The sequence below is a fragment of the Haliotis rufescens genome, unplaced genomic scaffold (assembly GCF_023055435.1).
Source record: "Haliotis rufescens isolate VD_foot unplaced genomic scaffold, xgHalRufe1.0.p SCAF_2, whole genome shotgun sequence".
In the NCBI taxonomy this organism is placed as follows: domain Eukaryota; kingdom Metazoa; phylum Mollusca; class Gastropoda; order Lepetellida; family Haliotidae; genus Haliotis; species Haliotis rufescens.
Genome location: NW_025963890.1, coordinates 835,226 through 856,460, shown reverse-complemented (window position 1 = coordinate 856,460; position 21,235 = coordinate 835,226). Strand labels below are relative to the sequence as shown.

At 40.0% G+C, this 21,235-nt stretch overlaps 1 protein-coding gene across 1 annotated transcript; it reads left to right on the top strand.

Moving 5' to 3' along the window:
* The first annotated feature begins 924 nt into the window (after positions 1-924).
* On the top strand, positions 925-20,018 carry LOC124115589 (intraflagellar transport protein 74 homolog). Its single transcript, XM_048399471.1, has 23 exons — positions 925-1,048; positions 1,780-1,844; positions 2,045-2,091; positions 2,211-2,265; positions 2,777-2,854; positions 3,155-3,200; positions 4,448-4,546; positions 5,301-5,361; positions 6,199-6,258; positions 7,082-7,143; positions 7,975-8,053; positions 10,225-10,347; positions 10,490-10,523; positions 12,089-12,239; positions 13,508-13,587; positions 14,659-14,712; positions 15,200-15,240; positions 15,752-15,808; positions 16,234-16,354; positions 16,855-17,018; positions 17,309-17,434; positions 18,508-18,568; positions 19,565-20,018. Coding segments are annotated over exons 1-23 (1,785 nt in total). The 5' UTR covers positions 925-1,046; the 3' UTR covers positions 19,684-20,018.
* Positions 20,019-21,235: the final 1,217 nt, after the last annotated feature.

Genomic DNA, 21,235 nt, shown 5'->3' with positions numbered 1-21,235 from the left:
CTGATTATCATGGCCTACCCTGCTTGAAAGGAGATGCCATGGACAACTGCAGCTATTTGAGTGAGGGAGTTTTGTTTAATGCTGCATTGAACAGTATTTCGCATTCTCATGTCGGCTTGGATTTGGGAGGGAAGTGAGAAAAGTTTATGATGTTTACTACTTTGGTGAAACAGCAGCATAATCAGAGAGAATCTGGGATTTGAACCAAAGATCCTAGGTTTCTGCCACACCGAAGGGACATAACACTGCACAGTGACTTCGACATCAGGGCCACCCATGCCTTCACTTACTTCCAGACATACACAGGTAAAGAATAAACTCAGTCAAATTCTCGACACTGAGCAGTAAAAGAACACAGACATGTATCCCTGCACCGGAGCAAAAATAAAATGTGTGGCCTCTTCGTGCAGAGATCGTCAATGAAAACTCTTTCCCTGTCGAAAATGTATCCTTTAGTTGTGCTTATGTCATGGGCTTTCTGCTACCCTGGGCGGAAGCACATTTTATGTAACAGGTACTTCTTTTTTAAAAAAAAAGAAAGAAAAAAAAAAGTATCCTTTTATCAACAGAATGTTTAACATAGTAATAAACATTAAAAGAAGCTTTGTTACAGTATCCTCGACTGTCCAGTGTATAATATGGTGAAAATCTCAAAAATGGATTGATGACTGAAAGCTTAGCGTTAACACTACTAGCGAAATATGTGATGAATAAATATAACAAAACTAAGATGAAAAACAGACTAGGGCATCAGAACCCAGGCAAGTGAGTTCTTTCCACTAATTAATCCTCTTAATCAGAGATTAAGACGTAGAAATAGCACATTATTTTATTTTATTTATTTTACATGATATCTGTGTCATTATATAAGAAAACAAAATGTTTGTTTATGTGTTAAATGGTACAGTCCATGGGCAAGATTCGCTGCTGAACAAATTAAGGGGAAACAACTCTACTTAACAAGTGCGTGTTCCATCGCGCCCGTTACACGACAACGCTAGCTTCCGGTTGCATTCCAGTCAAGTGTTGACATCGTAACCAAGAAAATGTGAGTACATTAGTGTGTTGCTTTGGTAATCAAATATGGAATAATATTTTCTTAAGTCTATATTCGCGGTTTTCCCCGCTTCACTTTAATGTGTAAAGAGGTGTTAAATTAATTGATCTTGGTAAAACACATGTAGAGCTAGAGAATCTTTGTAATGAATCCATTTTGGCACCCTTCAACTTTGTGGACAGCGTTAACATGTTTGATTGGTTTGGCAAGTATATTGCTAGGTTAAAAAGAACCTGTTTCCTCTTGCCGTCGCAATGATAACTTGGCAAATCCCTGACTGAAATAACTTTGTGGTTGTATCTTCACTCAAGATACTCTGAAGGTGTCTTTCCCTCAAATATTACAAAATAACCATTGTGAAGTGGCATTTGAAACCAGTGCAAACTGTTACTATCTGACAAATGAAACTTGTTCAAGATAAAAAAAAAAAAAGGATCTTTGAATCATATTGATGTATGCAGCTAATATTTCTGTGAAATATTGTTGATATGACTTAAACATGTCAACTCACTCACTCATATAAGCATTAAGTTGTTTACAGTCTAACTAAATGTTCATGAAGTTATCTTCTTAGAAAATTATCTTCCTAGGATATTGTGTATCCTGTAAGAGCACATGTTGGACACAGACTTGGTTCCAAGTGTGCCTTTGAACTATAGCAGCTCTCACTTGACGAGTTTTGCTATGCAATGCTATGTATATTGCTTACTTGTCATTCCCAGGAGCCAACGACCCCCAAGTAGCAGTGGTCGTCCAATCACAGGGGCAGCTCGCCCCCCAGGGACAGGTAATGACTTATATCTTGTTAACAATTCTTAGAATTGATGTATTTAATTTTTTGTCAATATCAATATCATATATACCATATATGGTTTTACAAAATAAATATTTTAAGTATCTTGAAATTATTCTGGTTCCCATTTATATGTCATTAAAAATTATGAATCACCGTCTTTGTTAACTATTCAGAGTTTTCTCTGTTGTTAGCTGCAGGGAGACAGCCTGGGACGGCCACCAGATTGACAACTGCTATGGTAGGTTCACCATCAAGTGGTGTAGTTTACTCAATACTTTCGTTACAATGCTTACAAAGACTGAAAGGTTTAAAATGTGTAAGCTACATTAATAATGTTCTACACGGTTCTTATTTCAGAATCCAGGCACAGCTAGACCAGGGACCAGGGGAGGGCAGATAGGAGGAGGCGTGGGTAGGTAGTCATTGACCTTGAAATAAATCAAGTCAAATATTACAAATAAATCTTTGTAGATGTGTACCTGTTACTTCAAGGTAGCGATCTCTTTCAAATGGCTATTGTCTAATCTCATTAGAAATCTGTGGCAGATTTTGTCACATTCCACAGGCAGAGGATAATTTTGTTGACACAACGTTTTGCTGCAGCAAATAAGCACGTTTGTCAATGTTTAGAAGCACGATGTTAAGCCATCAGTTTTATATTTTATTGGGTGTAATGGTATTTAAAAACTGAAAATTTTCAGGAAAACATCATGAATAAGGAAAACTCTGTAATTTTCTCCGTTATGGTGTAATGCCTAGTGGACAGACTGAAATTAGGTTAAACAAGGAAATGTATTGAATTTTAAATATATCTTTTCAAAATCTGTTTGATTGTCCTTGACAGTTGGTTTATGATTTTTTTGTTCCATTATAACACAATACAGATATAAACTGAATTGAATACATGCCGTCTCTGTCCACAGCCCTGATGTCCCAGGTGACGGTGGTAGATCGTCCCACGACGCAGCAGGGCTTGGGAGGAATGAAGACAGCCAAGCAAGGTTAGCAAGAAATCACTGAAATAGCAAATTACGGAAATAAACAGGAATCATTTGTAGTACAGTAGTTTAAAATTGAAATCAAATTATTTGACTAAAACACATCTCAATTTTGGGTGTTACATTATGTGTGTTGTTTATTTGTCATGCCATGTGTGCCTTCACATTAAGTGAGAATAATCCTTCACATCAACTATGCAAAGAAATGGATAAAATGTAACCTAACATATGCTTGTTAATGACATGATTGTTTTCTCTTCCATGATGATGATGATGATGATGATGATGATGATGATGTTACAGGTGGGAGACAAGTTATGGACAAGACATACTACCTTGGCTTGATCAGGTAAACACTTCATTTTTATTTTTTTAAAAGAGCCTTTTTTTGCTTAACTAGATACGTATGGTGCAGCTTAGACCTTAATGAAATATTGTTTTTCCTTCTTTTGAGAACTGAATATTCTGAGCCTAACAACCTATGACTAACCAATCAGTCAATCATTTTTTTGCCTGAGGTTGTTTTTGATGATGATATGAAAATGATACAAAGCCTCTTGATAGCCCGGTGAAGATCCAGGTTAGAATTGGTCTTCAGCAACCCATGCTTGTTGTATGATGCGACTAACAAGATGGTGGGTCAGATTCGCTGACTTTGTTGATGCATGTCATCATATCCCAATTGCCTGATCAATGCTCATGATGTCTATCACTGGATTGTCTGATCCAGGCTTCCATATTTACAGATCAGACAGATAACATATGTATCTTTCTGAACATACCACCTGATATGTACCGTTGATATCTTAAAAGTGGGATTAGAATGTTGTGTGGAGTGATACCCATAATTACAATGTATGTACCCTCAAGCTTCAAGATTGAGTTACCGTATTTGACGTAATAAGCGCTCAGGGCGCTCCCAATATTAGGAATAGGAGGCTCTTATTAGAATATTATTTTGTTGAAAAAAAACACTCAGGGAGCTCTCAATATTAGGAATAGGGGGCTCTTATTAGAATATTATTTTGGTGAAAAAAACAGAGTTGAAAGATAGATTTCATGGTTTATGCTGACAGCCTGAAATGTTTATGTACGACAGATATATTTCTCCAGAATTAAATTGCCCATAATTAAGGGTGCATATAACACCACACGAGTGCCTATTGTACACGAATAAATATGTCTTGTGTACATTGATCAATTGGAAGGGGTGGTAATTGGGATTGTTCACTAGCAAATATATTAGCAAATATCGCTGTGAGCGCTTATTAGAGCAGGGCGCTTATTACGTCAAATACGGTATATGGTTTTACTGAGGGAGCTTACAGAAAAACTAATACTGATAATTCCATTTTTGGCTGTTAATGTTAATGTTATGTGAATTATGTGGTGATTAGGGTACAGAGTGTTGTGTGGAATGATACCGTTAATTACAGCGTGTGTACCCTCAAGCCCAGATCATTGTGTTCTCTTTGCTTGAGGATGAAGCTTATGTGATTTTACCGAGGGAGCATGCAGAAAAACTGGTACTGATAATTTAATCTTTACATCTTATTTTACATCTTTTAATGTTCTGTGAATGATGTTGTGTTACAGGAGTAAGATCAATGAGCTGAATGCAGAAGTGATCCGACTGAACAAGGATATTGAGAATGCTAATGATGAGAACTCCAGCTACCTCTCATATGAGAAAAGGTACACAACTTTCACAGCTTCAGCTATATGCCACATGTTGTATGTTAGATACCTCCTTGTTGGAACTCTTACGGCAAAAGCAGACCCCCTCCGTGGATAGAGCGTCGACCCCGAGGGTAGAGGGTCGTTTGATCCCCGGACGTGTCATATCAAGACATTAAAAGATGATACTTGTTATTTCCCTGCCTGGCACTCGACATTAAGGGGCTAAAACAAGGACTGGTCGGCTCGAGTTAGTATACTGTGTCTGATTGGGGTATTCATGTTAAACTACAACTTTATATCTCCGTGGGCTAGCACCATAAAACCTGATTTGTTCAAGCAGGCACACACATGCGTGCATGTCACTAAGTAAGTGCAGTAAAAGGCGACTCTGCTTGTGGTAAAAGGCAAACCAACGGGATCGGGTGGTCAGGCTCGCTGACTTGGTTGATGCATGTCATCGATTCCAATTGCATGGATTGATGCTCATGATGTCAATCACTGGATGTCTGGTCCAGACGCGATTATTTACAGACCAACGTCATATAGCTGGAATATTGTGACGTCAAACAACAAACAACCAAAGTCCTAACTGGAAATGAATGACAATGTATCAGTGTCTTCAGTAACTCTTGTCCAACATGACCTTTTTCTGCTTGTTGGGAAACGTACCAAGAGCTTTGGAAGCTTGTTTCAAGTATTTATTAATGGCATACAGATTGTAGAACGTCTGATACACAGAAGTATTTTATGATGTTATATTTGGTTTCAGAGCTGAGGCTTTGGCTGGAGAGATCCGAGACCTGCAGGGAGAACTTGGTGATTATAATACTGTAAGTATACCCATGTATGATTATAATACTGTAAGTATGTCCATGTATGATTATAATACTGTAAGTATGTCCATGTATGATTATAATACTGTAAGTATGTCCATGTATGATTATAATACTGTAAGTATATCCATGTATGTTTATTATACTGTAAGTATGTCCATGTATGATTATAATACTGTAAGTATATCCATGTATGATTATAATACTGTTAGTATATCCATGTATGATTATAATACTGTAAGTATATCCATGTATGATTATAATACTGTAAGTATATCCATGTATGATTATAATACTGTAAGTATATCCATGTATGATTATAATACTGTTAGTATATCCATGTATGATTATAATACTGTAAGTATATCCATGTATGATTATAATACTGTAAGTATATCCATGTATGATTATAATACTGTAGGTATACCCAAGTAGGATTATAATACTGTACGTATATCGATGTATGATTATAATACTGTACGTATATCCATGTATGATTATAATACTGTAAGTATACCCAAGTAGGATCATAATACTGTAGGTATACACAAGTAGGATTATAATACTGTAAGTGTACCCAAGTAGGTTTAAAATACTGTACGTATATCCATGTAGGATTATAATACTGTAAGTATACCCAAGTAGGATTATAATACTGTAAGTATACCCAAGTAGGATTATAATGCAGTAGGTATACCTGAGTAGGATTATAATACTGTAAGTATACCCAAGTAGGATTATAATGCAGTAGGTATACCTGAGCTGGATTTTAATACTATAAGTATTCCCAGAGTAGTATTGACGTGTTTATTCCAGCCATGTTTATTGTTGCAGCTGGTGGATAAACTGACAACAGACGAGGACATCCAGGATGTGGAGTTTGACTGTAACAATGTGAGTAGTAGCCAGAGGTGGAGCCAAGATGGCGAAGGAGGAGGGTGGATGACACATGACATAAAGTGTATGCAGGATGTCTTTGTGTGGCATTGTGGAAGCTGCAGAAACAGTGAGGACAGAGTTGACTTGTGGATTTAAACTTCTTTATTATCCCCCACCACAAAGTGCAGGTTGATATGGGAATTGGTGCTGTCCATCCATCCTTCCTTCCGTCCATCACGTTTCGTTTCTGGAGCAGAACTAAAAAAACATGAGAGATATCTTAACCAAACTTGGCACATAGATAGGTCTAGTGGTGATCTGGTGGCCTTTGATAGTTGGAGATTTTAAAAAAAATTATTTTTCGAATTTCCATAGCAACGACTTTGACTAAAAATGGCAGTAGTGCTACTTTCCAGAGCAGATCTTGAAAACCATACAATATTTCTTCACCAAACTTGTCACATAGATAGGTCTAGTGGTAAATTGCTGCCTTTTGATAGTTTTTAGACAATATATTTGGCCTTGCACAAAACCTGACATGTCATATTGGCGGGGGATATGAGTATTTCATGCGTCTTCTTTCAATGGGACTTTTCAGTACAGATACCAGCATCCAGTGCCTTGATGAAGGTACTATCATCTGTTCCTAAAGGTCGCATTGAAAGAATAAAAAAGTTTTAATCCATGTCAACTGTGTCCCCATCCTACATGATACTTGTAACAATTACAACTGTAAGCTGTACTGTGGTGACATTAGCAGATTCTCTGTGTTAATCCATGTATCTATGCTATCATATGGTGCACAGGCAATGAAATGTTCTTGGTGATTGTGTTACAGCTGAAATCACAGAATGACAGAGAAGCAAAGAAAATAGAAGACATGTTTGACGTCAAGAAACAGTGAGTACAATAGAAACTGGCTGGACTGATCTGGTTGTAGCAATAGCTGATCTGATGTTACTGGTTGTCACAATGGCAGATCTGATGTTACTGGTTGTAACAATGGCTGATGTTACTGGTTGTCACAATGGCTGATCTGGTCTTACTGGTTGTCACAATGACTGATCTAGTGTTACTGGTTGTCACAATGGCTGATCTGATGTTACTGGTTGTCACAATGGCTGATCTGATGTTACTGGTTGTCACAATGGCAGATCTGATGTTACTGGTTGTCACAATGGCAGATCTAATGTTACTGGTTGTCACAATGGCTGATCTGATGTTGCTGGTTGTCACAATGGCAGATCTGATGTTACTGGTTGTCACAATGGCTGATCTGGTTGTCACAATGGCTGATCTGGTGTTACTGGTTGTCACAATGGCTGATCTGATGTTACTGGTTGTAACAATGGCTGATCTGTTACTGGTTGTCACAATGGCTGATCTGATGTTACTGGTTGTCACAATGGCTGATCTGATGTTACTGGTTGTCACAATGGCTGATCTGATGTTACTGGTTGTCACAATGGCTGATCTGATGTTACTGGTTGTCACAATGGCTGATCTGATGTTACTGGTTGTCACAATGGCTGATCTGATGTTACTGGTTGTCACAATGGCAGATCTGATGTTACTGATTGTCACAATGGCTGATCTGATGTTACTGGTTGTCACAATGGCTGATGTGACTGGTTGTCACAATGGCTGATCTGATGTTACTGGTTGTCACAATGACTGATCTGATGTTACTGGTTGTCACAATGGCTGATCTGATGTTACTGGTTGTCACAGGAAGGAGGACATGATCAGCCAGCTGAACACAGAGCTGGATCAGGAGAAGCGCATGGCAGACAGTCTGGTCAATGACATGGTGGGTATAGCTACATACAGTTAAAACATGTTCACACAAACTGAGAAAAATTACTTTCTTTGCTCTCTGATTCTTTTTGATAATGCAAAATGCTGTGGCTTATTCAAGAAACTGTCACATGTATTTATCAAATATTCTGAAAGTGATCAGCAGAATACTGCTATAGTTGATTTCCAATGATGAGCTTAAGATATTAAAACCTATTATTCTGAACATTATCCTTTGTCTGACAGGTTCTTTGTGACCATCAACACTTAAGGGGAGGCCTTTTACACACTTCCAAAATGTTGGAGGGGGACTAGACATTTTCATGATGTGTAAAACTAACAGTAATTATTGCCCTGTTTACAGTGATTCAGCATCTTAACTTTAGGCTGAGAATGCACTGTAGTGGTTCCGGAATAGGTCCCCATCTCTGCTATCTTCCCGAGGCATTAGAGTTAACTGACTTTAAAAGTCCAGTTTCCACCCTTGCCGAACTAGGCTGGAATTACTGGGCTTGATCGTAGCGCCACGAGTGGCTATTACGAGCTATGTCCCTTCCATGCCTCTCCTAATGACCAATCAGATTCCACCTCTCGTATCACTTGCATTTCTTCAAACAAAACGTCAAGACGATCTGATCGATAATCAAGATCTATATTGTGATAAAACGAGTCGTACATCACGAAGTGCATCAAATCACGTGAGCACCTTGATTAAAAACATGAAACGATTTAGATAATATCTGTTGACAATGAGTTGCTGGTGCACATGTTTTGCAAATCTTTCAATCGACCAAATCTGCATGACAGTTTACGAACAGGATTTCGATTTCGTTGCTCGATTTTGAGTTGACTATGTATAGACTCGTTAGGCAAGCCAAAATGTAACTCCATAATACCAGCCTAGTTCGGCAAGGGTGGAAACTGGGCTTTTATAGTCAGTTAACTCACTTGCCTCGGGAAGATGCATCTATGCTGGTCGTAAAGGGATTTTAATGGGTAGTGGATGGATCGGGTGGTAACTTGATGATTGCGTCATCATTGTACCAGCGATAGAAACTAACACTTTTAGCCCACTGGTCTTTATAATGATAACATAAGGCAAAACCTTTAGAAAGGGCAGATTTCTACTATTCCTTAGGATACCTTAACCATTGGGCAGTTTGGCAGGGACTACAGGACTAGTGCCAATTTCTAATGCTGCATACCACGTTGTTGTTCATTATATCAGATATGAATTGTCTGGTTTGAAGACTTGATTATTTACAGACCACCATCATATAGCTGTACTATTCCCAAGTGTTTCATAAAGTACTAACAAACAAGAAGACAATTGGGACCATTGAGCAAATTTCCCCTTCAGCCATGTATAACACACTCTCGCCATGTATAACACACTCTCGCCATGTATAACACACTCTCACCATGTATAACACACTCTCGCCATGTATAACACACTCTCGCCATGTATAACACACTCTCGCCATGTATGACACACACTCGCCATGTATAACACACTCTCGCCATGTATAACACACTCTCGCCATGTATAACACACTCTCGCCATGTATAACACACTCTCGCCATGTATAACACACTCTCGCCATGTATGACACACTCTCGCCATGTATAACACACTCTCGCCATGTATGACACACTCTCACCATGTATAACACACTCTCGCCATGTATGACACACTCTCGCCATGTATAACACACTCTCGCCATGTATGACACACTCTCGCCATGTATAACACACTCTCGCCATGTATAACACACTCTCGCCATGTATAACACACTCTCGCCATGTATGACACACTCTCGCCATGTATAACACACTCTCGCCATGTATAACACACTCTCGCCATGTATAACACACTCTCGCCATGTATGACACACTCTCGCCATGTATAACACACTCTCGCCATGTATAACACACTCTCGCCATGTATAACACACTCTCGCCATGTATAACACACTCTCGCCATGTATGACACACTCTCGCCATGTATGACACACTCTCGCCATGTATAACACACTCTCGCCATGTATAACACTCTCTCGCCATGTATAACACACTCTCGCCATGTATAACACACTCTCGCCATGTATAACACACTCTCGCCATGTATGACACACTGCACAGTATGTAGCAGACGTCTATAGTTGGTTGTTGTGTGTGTGACAGGAGCCGGAGATGAGGCAGAAATATTTCAAGATGAAGGATATGAACGAGCACCTGCTGAAGCAGCTGGAGAATGGCCAGCAGGAACTGGATCAGCTCAACTCCAAGATCGAGGGCTTGCAGGATGTATGTATCCAGTGGAATTATAAAGACAAACTTGATTCCAACAATTGCTGGCCTTTATGTATTTTAAGACATGTTTCCTCCTTTGCAATGTGTTGTGACATGTCTGGTTCAGTACTGGAACTGATTGATTGTTTGTCTTCAGGAGCTGTCTATGTCACAAGTCAAGCAAGAAGCAGGTAAGATAAAGATGAAAATAATAATAATACATCCCGATTTGTATGTTGTCTAGGGCATCATTACACACGTGCAGAGTTGCGTCCCTCAGCTCCGAGATTCCTCACAGCCATATCCTGTAAAGCAGAGCTCTCTATGTTATCACTTCCCACTGTAAACGGCAGCATTCAACTACGAATGGAGGTGACCTCGCAACTGCCTGACCGTTATGTCAAGTACTCTCCCCAAGCTAAAATATTTGTTGACCTAATCCTGACTTATAGTTATACTTGTTTCTTATCCCATCTCATATCCTGACTTATACTTGTTTCTTATCCCATCTCATATCCTGACTTATACTTGTTTCTTATCCCATCTCATATCCTGACTTATACTTGTTTCTTATCCCATCTCATATCCTGACTTATACTTATTTCTTATCTCATCTCATATTCTGAATTATACTTATTTCTTATCTCATCTCATATCCTGACTTATACTTGTTTCTTATCCCATCTCATATCCTGACTTATACTTGTTTCTTATCCCATCTCATATCCTGACTTCAACTTGTTTCTTATCCCATCTCATATCCTGACTTATACTTGTTTCTTATCCCATCTCATATCCTGACTTATACTTGTTTCTTATCCCATCTCATATCCTGACTTCAACTTGTTTCTTATCCCATCTCATATCCTGACTTATACTTATTTCTTATCCCATCTCATATCCTGACATTACTGAGATACTGCTCTTATAACAGTCACTCACATTTTCTACAATTTTGTGAGAACTGTTCAGTGTTTGTGTGAGGACTGTCTACATGTGCATGTTCCAGTGAGAACTGTTCAGTGTTTGTGTGAGGACTGTATACATGTGCATGTTCCAGTGAGAACTGTTCAGTGTTTGTGTGAGGACTGTCTACCTGTGCATGTTCCAGTGAGAACTGTTCAGTGTTTGTGTGAGGACTGTCTACATGTGCATGTTCCAGTGAGAACTGTTCAGTGTTTGTGTGAGGACTGTATACATGTGCATGTTCCAGTGAGAACTGTTCAGTGTTTGTGTGAGGACTGTCTACCTGTGCATGTTCCAGTGAGAACTGTTCAGTGTTTGTGTGAGGACTGTCTACATGTGCATGTTCCAGTGAGAACTGTTCAGTTTTTGTGTTAGGACTGTCTACATGTGCATGTTCCAGTGAGAACTGTTCAGTGTTTGTGTGAGGACTGTCTACATGTGCATGTTCCAGTGAGAACTGTTCAGTGTTTGTGTGAGGACTGTCTACCTGTGCATGTTCCAGTGAGAACTGTTCAGTGTTTGTGTGAGGACTGTATACATGTGCATGTTCCAGTGAGAACTGTTCAGTGTTCGTGTGAGGACTGTCTACATGTGCATGTTCCAGTGAGAACTGTTCAGTGTTTGTGTGGGGACTGTCTACCTGTGCATGTTCCAGTGAGAACTGTTCAGTGTTTGTGTGAGGACTGTATACATGTTCCAGTGAGAACTGTTCAGTGTTTGTTGGAGGACTATGTGTGTTCCAGTGAGAACTGTTCAGTGTTTGTTTGAGGACTGTGTGTGCATGTTCCAGTGCGACTGTACGAGCAGCTTCATGAGCTGGACGCGAGGCGAGACCAGCTGGTGGAGGAGGCCAAGTCACGGGGGACGCCAGCGGAGGAGAGGGAGAAGTTGCTGAAGCAAGTAAAGGAAGACAACCAGGAGATAGCCAGCATGGAGAGACAGTAAGTACCCCCTGAACACATGGAGAGACAGTAAGTACCCCCTGAACACATGGAGAGACAGTAAGTACCCCCTGAACACATGGAGAGACAGTAAGTACCCCCTAAACACATGGAGAGACAGTTAGTACCCCCTGAACACATGGAGAGACAGTAAGTACCCCCTGAACACATGGAGAGACAGTTAGTACCTCCTGAACACATGGAGAGACAGTTAGTACCTCCTGAACACATGGAGAGACAGTAAGTACCCCCTGAACACATGGAGAGACAGTTAGTACCCCCTGAACACATGGAGAGACAGTAAGTACCCCCTGAACACATGGAGAGACAGTAAGTACCTCCTGAACACATGGAGAGACAGTAAGTACCCCCTGAACACATGGAGAGACAGTACCTCCTGAACACATGGAGAGACAGTAAGTACCTCCTGAACACATGGAGAGACAGTAAGTACCCCTGAACACATGGAGAGACAGTAAGTACCCCCTGAACACATGGAGAGACAGTACGTACCTCCTGAACACATGGAGAGACAGTAAGTACCCCCTGAACACATGGAGAGACAGTAAGTACCCATGGAACACATGGAGAGACAGTAAGTACCCCCTGAACACATGGAGAGACAGTAAATACCTCCTGAACACATGGAGAGACAGTTAGTACCTCCTGAACACATGGAGAGACAGTAAGTACCCCCTGAACACATGGAGAGACAGTACCCCCTGAACACATGGAGAGACAGTAAGTACCCCCTGAACACATGGAGAGACAGTAAGTACCCCCTGAACACATGGAGAGAGACTGTAAGTACCCCCTGAACACATGGAGAGAGACTGTAAGTACCCCCTGAACACATGGAGAGACAGTAAGTACCCCCTAAACACATGGAGAGACAGTAAGTACCCCTGAACACATGGAGAGACAGTAAGTACCCCTGAACACATGGAGAGACAGTAAGTACCTCCTGAACACATGGAGAGACAGTAAGTACCCCCTGAACACATGGAGAGAGACAGTAAGTACCCCCTGAACACATGGAGAGAGACTGTAAGTACCCCCTGAACACATGGAGAGACAGTTAGTACCTCCTGAACACATGGAGAGACAGTAAGTACCTCCTGAACACATGGAGAGACAGTATTTGTGACCTGGCCTCACACTGGGATGTTGTAAGCAATGACAAGTGATGTTAACCCCTGATCAACAAAAGAACTTTTACATTCCACATTACCTGTACCAAGTCAATTAAGTCTCTATTACTTTTCCAGGACCAAGGAGTTACAGGAGCGCATTGAGCAGATCCAGGAGGAGGTGAGGCAGCTGGACCTCGACATTGAGGAGAATCAGGGTACGTAGCACTTATGTAGACAGCTGGACCTCGACATCCAGGAGAATCAGGGTACGTAGCACTTATGTAGACAGCTGGACCTCGACATCCAGGAGAATCAGGGTACGTAGCGCTTATGTAGACAGCTGGACCTCGACATCCAGGAGAATCAGGGTACGTAGCGCTTATGTAGACAGCTGGACCTCGACATCCAGGAGAATCAGGGTACGTAGCGCTTATGTAGACAGCTGGACCTTGACATCCAGGAGAATCAGGGTACGTAGCGCTTATGTAGACAGCTGGACCTCGACATCCAGGAGAATCAGGGTACGTAGCACTTATGTAGACAGCTGGACCTCGACATCCAGGAGAATCAGGGTACGTAGCGCTTATGTAGACAGCTGGACCTTGACATCCAGGAGAATCAGGGTACGTAGCGCTTATGTAGACAGCTGGACCTCGACATCCAGGAGAATCAGGGTACGTAGCACTTATGTAGACAGCTGGACCTTGACATCGAGGAGAATCAGGGTATGTAGTGCTTATGTAGACAGCTGGACCTCGACATCCAGGAGAATCACAATGAAGTCGCCGCAAGGATTACGTATGTGACCCAGTTGTTGGGTGCGTGACCATGGTTATGCTGGGATGTGTTCTGGTGAATTGTTTTTTCGAAGCTGGAAACTTCGTTTCCACATAGGATTGAAGAAGAAAAAAGAAATGCATAGTGTGAGATAGGATAAGTATATAAATATACAATTTACCGGAATGTTTGACTCTTGGTTTGTCTATTTATATAGGTAATAGACTGTACTATAAATGTATAGTCATCACAGCACACTAAGCCACACAGCCTCATGCTCAACACCAGGGCCCTGTTGCACAAAGCCATCTTAGCGCTTTGGCGATCGTAACTCCCATTCTTTAACATAGGCTTATGATAATACTAGTGCCAAGAACGCTTTGTGCAATGGGGCCCCAAACATACCAGCAGACCTCCAAATAACTGGGAACCACAGTAGACTAATTCATATGAAGGTGATACTGTTTGACTGGTAGGCTAATTTCAAGTGATAATGGTTGTGTTTATAGGAGAAAGAAATCAGAAGTACAAGGAGTTGAAGAAGAGAGAGGAGAACATGGATGGTAGGTTCAAATTATCTGTGTAGAGTGAGTGAGTTAATCCTGCTTGGAACAAAATCTTAGATATATCATGGCATGTAAGCTTGAGGTGTGAGGAAATCCCAACGGAGGCATGTCTAATACGTTTACAACTTTGGTGAAAAACCACCATTCATAATCAAGGTGAACCCCGGATTCCAACCAAGGATTCTGGGATTCTGGCCCATGTTACCTGTACACAAGAACTAGACAGTAATCCATGCTATTGCTTGTGGTTTGTAATGTCTTCAGGCATCAACAGCTATGGTCAGGTATTATATATGGCAACTCTAAAATAACCTTAATTAGGATTTTGTTTCCATGATAACATGTGTGCTATTGTATGTGTATGATGTAGGAAAGTGACGAGATGTTTTATTACTTGAGCAGAGTTGGTCTGCAGTACTATTGCAAATGTCTTTTTTTGTATTAGAACATTTTTCACATATTTATCACGTGATATGTTTTGTAGAATTCCTGAACACATATGAAGCATCCAAGTCCCATGAACTGGTAAGAATCAGCGTCGGAATAATACACCAAAGCCACCATTCAGTACTATAACATAGCGCATACTGGGCTCACAATAAACCTCTTTATAGAAGCATGGTATTCATGGTACTTCAAGACAAGATATTTTCATATGAGCTAGCTAAACTGTTGATCTTCTGTGTGAAGATAATGAACAAGGGTGGGGTCGTTTATTGGGGGAATTTGTCTTTATAGGACTGTAATACATTTTGCTCAGACACACACACACACTCATTTTGTCCCATTTAACATGAACCATACCCTACCCAAATACATGTAACCTTTTTTTTCACACACACACACCCTTATAATAAGTGACCAGTCCCTAAATAATGTTCAAATTTATAAAATTACTTGAAAAAAGTAGAACTGTCATTCTTTGACGCCCCCTCTTTGGGCCTCCAAAATATAGTTGTAATAAATTTTGCAAATCCCCCTAAATATCACACACACACATATAAAATAAAGTATCTCCTGTTAATTTTTGTTTCAGCAAAGGATCACGGAACTTGAAGGCAGCATTGTAGAGGCGATGGAGCGCATGAGCAGGGTAAGGCCTTCAGGGGAATAGTATTTAACCATGTTGTATTTAACCATGTTAACCATGTTGCACATGTTGATCAGCTTTGCACCAGGATGTTCTGACAGTGATTTTAAAGCTACGTCAGTCACAAGATAATGTATGTGAGGAAACAACATGGACCGTGATCTATCTTGTTTCATTGATTAAGTTTTGTCTTCAACCCCTGTAAAGACCTGGGTCAGAATTGGCCTTCAGCAACCCTTGCTTCATCAGAGGCCACTAACGGGATTGGGTGATCAGGCTAGCTGACTTTGTTGATGCATGTCATTGTATTCCAATTGTGTAGATCAATATTTTTTACAGACTGCCGTCATATAGTTGGAATGTTGAGTGTTGTTAAACAAACAAAACAACATGTCTTGTTGATTGTAACTAATGAGTGTTGTGTTCAGAACATGGGTCGATTCTCCCACCTCCCGACCCCCAAGGAGCTGGCCAGCATGAAGGAGGACCTGGCCTTCAAGGAGGGGGAGATGAAGAAGTCGGAAACCACGGCGACAGGACTCGCTTCAGGTAGAGCAGCTCGTCTTGTGCCACATAGGAATTTCATAGAATCATTGCCACTTTGAAATCGATCTAACACTTCTACAGCCTGCTTCTTGTTGTATTGTTACTGATTTTAGGAATTATACAACAGTTGTGTCCCACTGTCACCAGTCTGTGGGCCCGTGAAGATCTGGGTTAGAATTGGTCTTCAGCAACCCATGCTTGTCGTAAGAGGCGACTAACAGGATCCGGTGGTCACGCTCGCTGTCCTGGTTGATACATGTAATCGTATCCCATTTGCGTGGATCGATGCTCATGATATCAATCACTTGATTGTCTGGTCCAGACTCTATTATTTACAGACAATATTGCTTAGTGAGGCATTAAACAACAAACAAACAATCAAACATATCATAATTCTGTGACTTCAGCAAATCCAGAATCAGTAAAATCATTTTTGTAGACTCAGTTACTAACAGTTCATGTAATTACTAAAATCTATTGTAAATGATCTGTGTTGTCTGCAGAGCGGGAGAAGCTACAGCAGGACCTGGCCAAGATGCATCAGTTCGAGGAGAAGCTGAAGGAAGAGCTGGTGGTCCTCAAGGAGAAGGTGAAGGTCATGGAGAAGGAGATCGAAACGTACGGGGACCTCAACATGCTCAAGGAAGAGTCAGAGGCCAAGAAAAATGTGAGATGTGTATCTATACAGCCAAGTTTTCAGACGTACAGATCTGGTTGAATAGAGCATACAAAATTCAGGACTGGTGAAGGATGTTTGGAATATTATGCTACTTAGGTAGACTTTCTTTCTCTGAGGCAGTGGTTGTTTCTCATGTCATAGTGTACATACATTTATATCAATAATATATGAGGACATCTTACAACAAAGTTTTTTTGACCTTTCAGAAGATGTAGATATCCTCATTTGAACAAGTTAAATATAGGATTGTATGGGCCTTGCATATTGATGTGTTACAGAAACTGATGGAGGATCGAATCAATCTTTTGCGTCGACGTGATGCATTCAAGAAACTGATTCAGCAACTCCAGTCTAAGTACGAGGGCCTCAAAGCTCAGCTCAATGACAATGAAACTTATACACAGGTACGGCAATGGCAATATTACAGTTTGCATCCCTGGGAATTATGAGGGGCACAGCCCCGAGTGGTTTATTTTCCCTGTAGTGTTTTTTTAAACAACCATGAGTCTTATTATTTCATTATGTACAGCCTCCTTAAGGGTGTTTATAAAATGTCCAGCCTCAGCAATGTTGGACAAATCCATTTTATGAACAGGGGAACTAAGTTTGGCATTTCCCAGATATTCTCATAATTTTCACATCGAGTATCTGTACCTTTTTTCCCTATACTGATCTTCATATCTCTCCCACTTTTGGGTGCGATTGTTCGCCCATTGCATTGATCAGCTCTATTTATGGAGAACAACTCACTAGACACTTCCCTCCCCAAAATAATGTTGTCTAATTTACATGATCAAGTTACAAGTGTATATTAGAATCTCCAGAAATGGAGAGGAGAGAGAAACAAATTATTAAAAAAAAAAAAAAAAAAAAAAAAAATCTCCAGAAATGACATCATGATAGAACAATGATTTTTATCGTGAAACAAACCATACTTCATTCTTCATTGTTTTTTTGTGATTTATTGCATAGCTATCTTATATAATATAATATAATATATAGTATACAATCCAGGGTATTATGGACCATACTACAGTATATATCCCAAGGAAATATTGGCTATACTACAGTATATATCCAAGAGAATTATAAGCTGTTCCATGATAAGCATCCCAAGGAATTGAAATGCCAATTGTTCATTAAGTTTTCTTTGGTAAATTGTCTATGGTATTATTGGCCACAACATCCTTTCCTGAAAAATCTAGTCTTGCCAAATTATATACAATAGACTTGCTTGGAATATGTCAGATAAATTCATTTCCGGGTCTGTAAGAGGTTTACAGGCAACACAGCATTCAGTCGAGTTAATTAGAGTACAATATAATACATATTCTCCTATATTCCCTAGTCAGTTCCAAGAACCATTCGTCTTCAAACGTTATTTTTTGAAAGAGTGTTCCTAATGTATAAGAAATACAGTTATAAAATGTAAGAAGTTTCAAGTGGAAAATTTCACAAAGACTTGATCTTGTTTCAGCTGTCCAATCTGGAGAGAAAATGGCAGCAACACGAACAGAACAACTTCTCCATGAAGGAATGTATCCCTTTGAAATCAGGTTTTCCATGCATGCTCACTGGTAAAGTATTTTTGACTAAATCCCAACAAAATGCACTTCGATTCTCATGACATGCACCCAATTATGTTGTTCATGGTCAGGATTTGCTCAATTTAAAACAAGAGTTATCAGAAAGATGACATATCCCCACGGCAGCTGTCTGTAAAGTAACCACTAGTAAATGTGCTATTCTGTATTCTGTGGGGTTTATTTTATGCAAACAAATGACAAATTACAAGAAACAATGACTAAACAAGCATACAGTCACGAAGTCATCTATATCCCCCGCCCATTTTAACACGTTATAGTCCCAAACCAGGTAACTGACCCAACATTTCTTTGAGCCCATTTCAAAATAGCTGCAATGGAAATTCTAAAATAAACATTTCTAAGACTTATTAACTTCCTTAATATCAAATGGCACCAGTTCAGTATATATATATAGACATGCAATGTTTGGCAAGGAAATATGTAACAGTTTATTTGTTTTACTCCATAAGTGAACCCACCCTATATTAAAAACTTAAATCCATCTTGTTGCCATGGGAACGTAAAAAATAAAAATTTATAAAATTCCTAAATAGCAAAAGGCACAACTTCAGTATGAGACTGATAGATTTACCAAGTTTCGATCAAATACACTGAATTGTTTTCGAATTCTGCCCCGGAAACGAACCCCATCCCCAATTGAGTCTATGTCCAACTTCATTCCATAAAAATTTAAAAAAATAAAAATTAGAAAAATCCCAAAATATCAAAAGGCACCACTTCAGTATGTGCCTGATAGCTTTGCCAAGTTTCGATCAAATACACTGAATGGTTTTGGAATTGTGCCCCGGAAAAGGAAATGATTACGGACGGACGGACGGACAGACAGACAGACAGACAGACAGACAGACAGACAGACAGACTGGCTGATCGCTATATCCCCCCCCCGCATTATATGTAATTTTCAAAATATATCCTTAATAAACAAAGTTATCTCTGCACGGACAATGGAGTGTGACTTCGTCCCGATCAGTCGCCGCGTATACAGAGGACTGGATGACTTCAATGTTCTGCTCCAGGACAGACTGGCAGGCAAACACGCCATCTAGAGTGAAATTCAACAGCAATGCTAACCTGTTTATATTATTTCATACACAAACCTATTGAGGAGGAAATCTACAGTTTGATGTCAATAAAAAAACACAAATTAAATGACAACTAATGCAGCAGTTATGAAATTGCTTAGTTTACGGGACAAACCTCACCATGCCATACATGTATCAAAGTTCATTTATAAATTTTTCTTCTCCACTGTTGGTAAAAATGTTCAGTAATGTGAGCAATATAAACAGGTTGCCCCAATCATTCCACTGTAGAAGTCTTCTCTACAACACATCCGTCCATTGTTGAAATACATGTATATTGTAATAAATTATTGTCATGTCACGTCGTGTCTGTTATGAATTGGTAACCTCGGTTATCCAGTGTATTACATCTCCATTATTGTAAATATTTCACTCAAAAGAAGTTTGACATATTAACATCAAGTAATTGGACCGTCCTTAACTTCTTGGGAGTAGCATAGTTTAGACCCATTTGGAACCAGAGCTTATATGAAGTCCAGCATGAATGGCAACATTAGAAAGTTTCCAAATCTAGTACCAAGTAGCTATATGAACAGTAATCTATTTCCTACCATCTCAAATACAACTGACAACACCAGAGAGCCTAATAACATCCTGTTAGAAGGTAGATCTATACTCTTTCCTTTTAGATGATTGTTGATTTCAAGCTCAAAGGTTCTGTGCCAAGTTTGTGATATCAGCTGGAGATGGTACGTCACTTCCAAATGACTTTAGTGGCGAAAGGGTTCATGGGACCAGTTTCCTTAAGTACCTGACAGCACGGGGACGCAAAAAAAGCATGCAGAAAGCAGAGTACAAGGGATTTATGCGGTCTCAGAGTGAGTGAATGTGTTTTTACCCTGCTTTTAGCAACATCACGACAGGGTACACCAGAAATGAGCTTCACACATTGTACCCATGAGGGGGAATCGACCCGGGTCTCGGCGTGACGACCGCACGCTTAAACCACTAGGCTACCACGTGCAGCCTGATTTGTTCACGAAGGGGTATAAGAAATTTATTACCCTCCCAAGGTGTGTCAGACAGTACTTTATTAATATCATGTGGACCAATCAGATCTCATTCTGACATGGAAGTATGAAAACACTGCATGCACGGTCGAATGCTGGATGAACTATGAAGGCAGAATACACCCAACCATCCAGGTCTCCCTTTACAAGCACACAAATGAGCCCAAAGCCCTGAAGTGCACATTTTCAGTGGTACAAGTGTTTACCCCTCTTTGCAAAGGTACATCTGCTGTGGGTTGGTTGTAGTTGATAGTCGTATCCCACGGGTGTACAAGTTTTAGAGATACCAACAACCATGGTTGTGAAGCACACAACGAGAAAGGGGTTTGCATTGTACACATCTTTTTAAATACCCAAGATTAATACATGGATTGAACTGGGCAACTTAATTTGATCCTTTTCCGCTTGGATGAAATTTATTTCAGTCATTAATGAGTGAGTGAGTTTAGTTTTACGCTGCTTTAAGCAGTATCACGGTAGGGGGAGAAACACCAGAAATGGGCTTC

What these genes read in the sequence shown, in the direction of transcription:
- LOC124115589 (XM_048399471.1), top strand. An exon ending in AATGAAGACAGCCAAGCAAG is followed by an intron (nt 2,855 to 3,154) that starts GTTAGCAAGAAA and finishes ATGATGTTACAG; the next exon opens with GTGGGAGACAAGTTATGGAC. An exon ending in ATAGCCAGCATGGAGAGACA is followed by an intron (nt 12,240 to 13,507) that starts GTAAGTACCCCC and finishes TTACTTTTCCAG; the next exon opens with GACCAAGGAGTTACAGGAGC.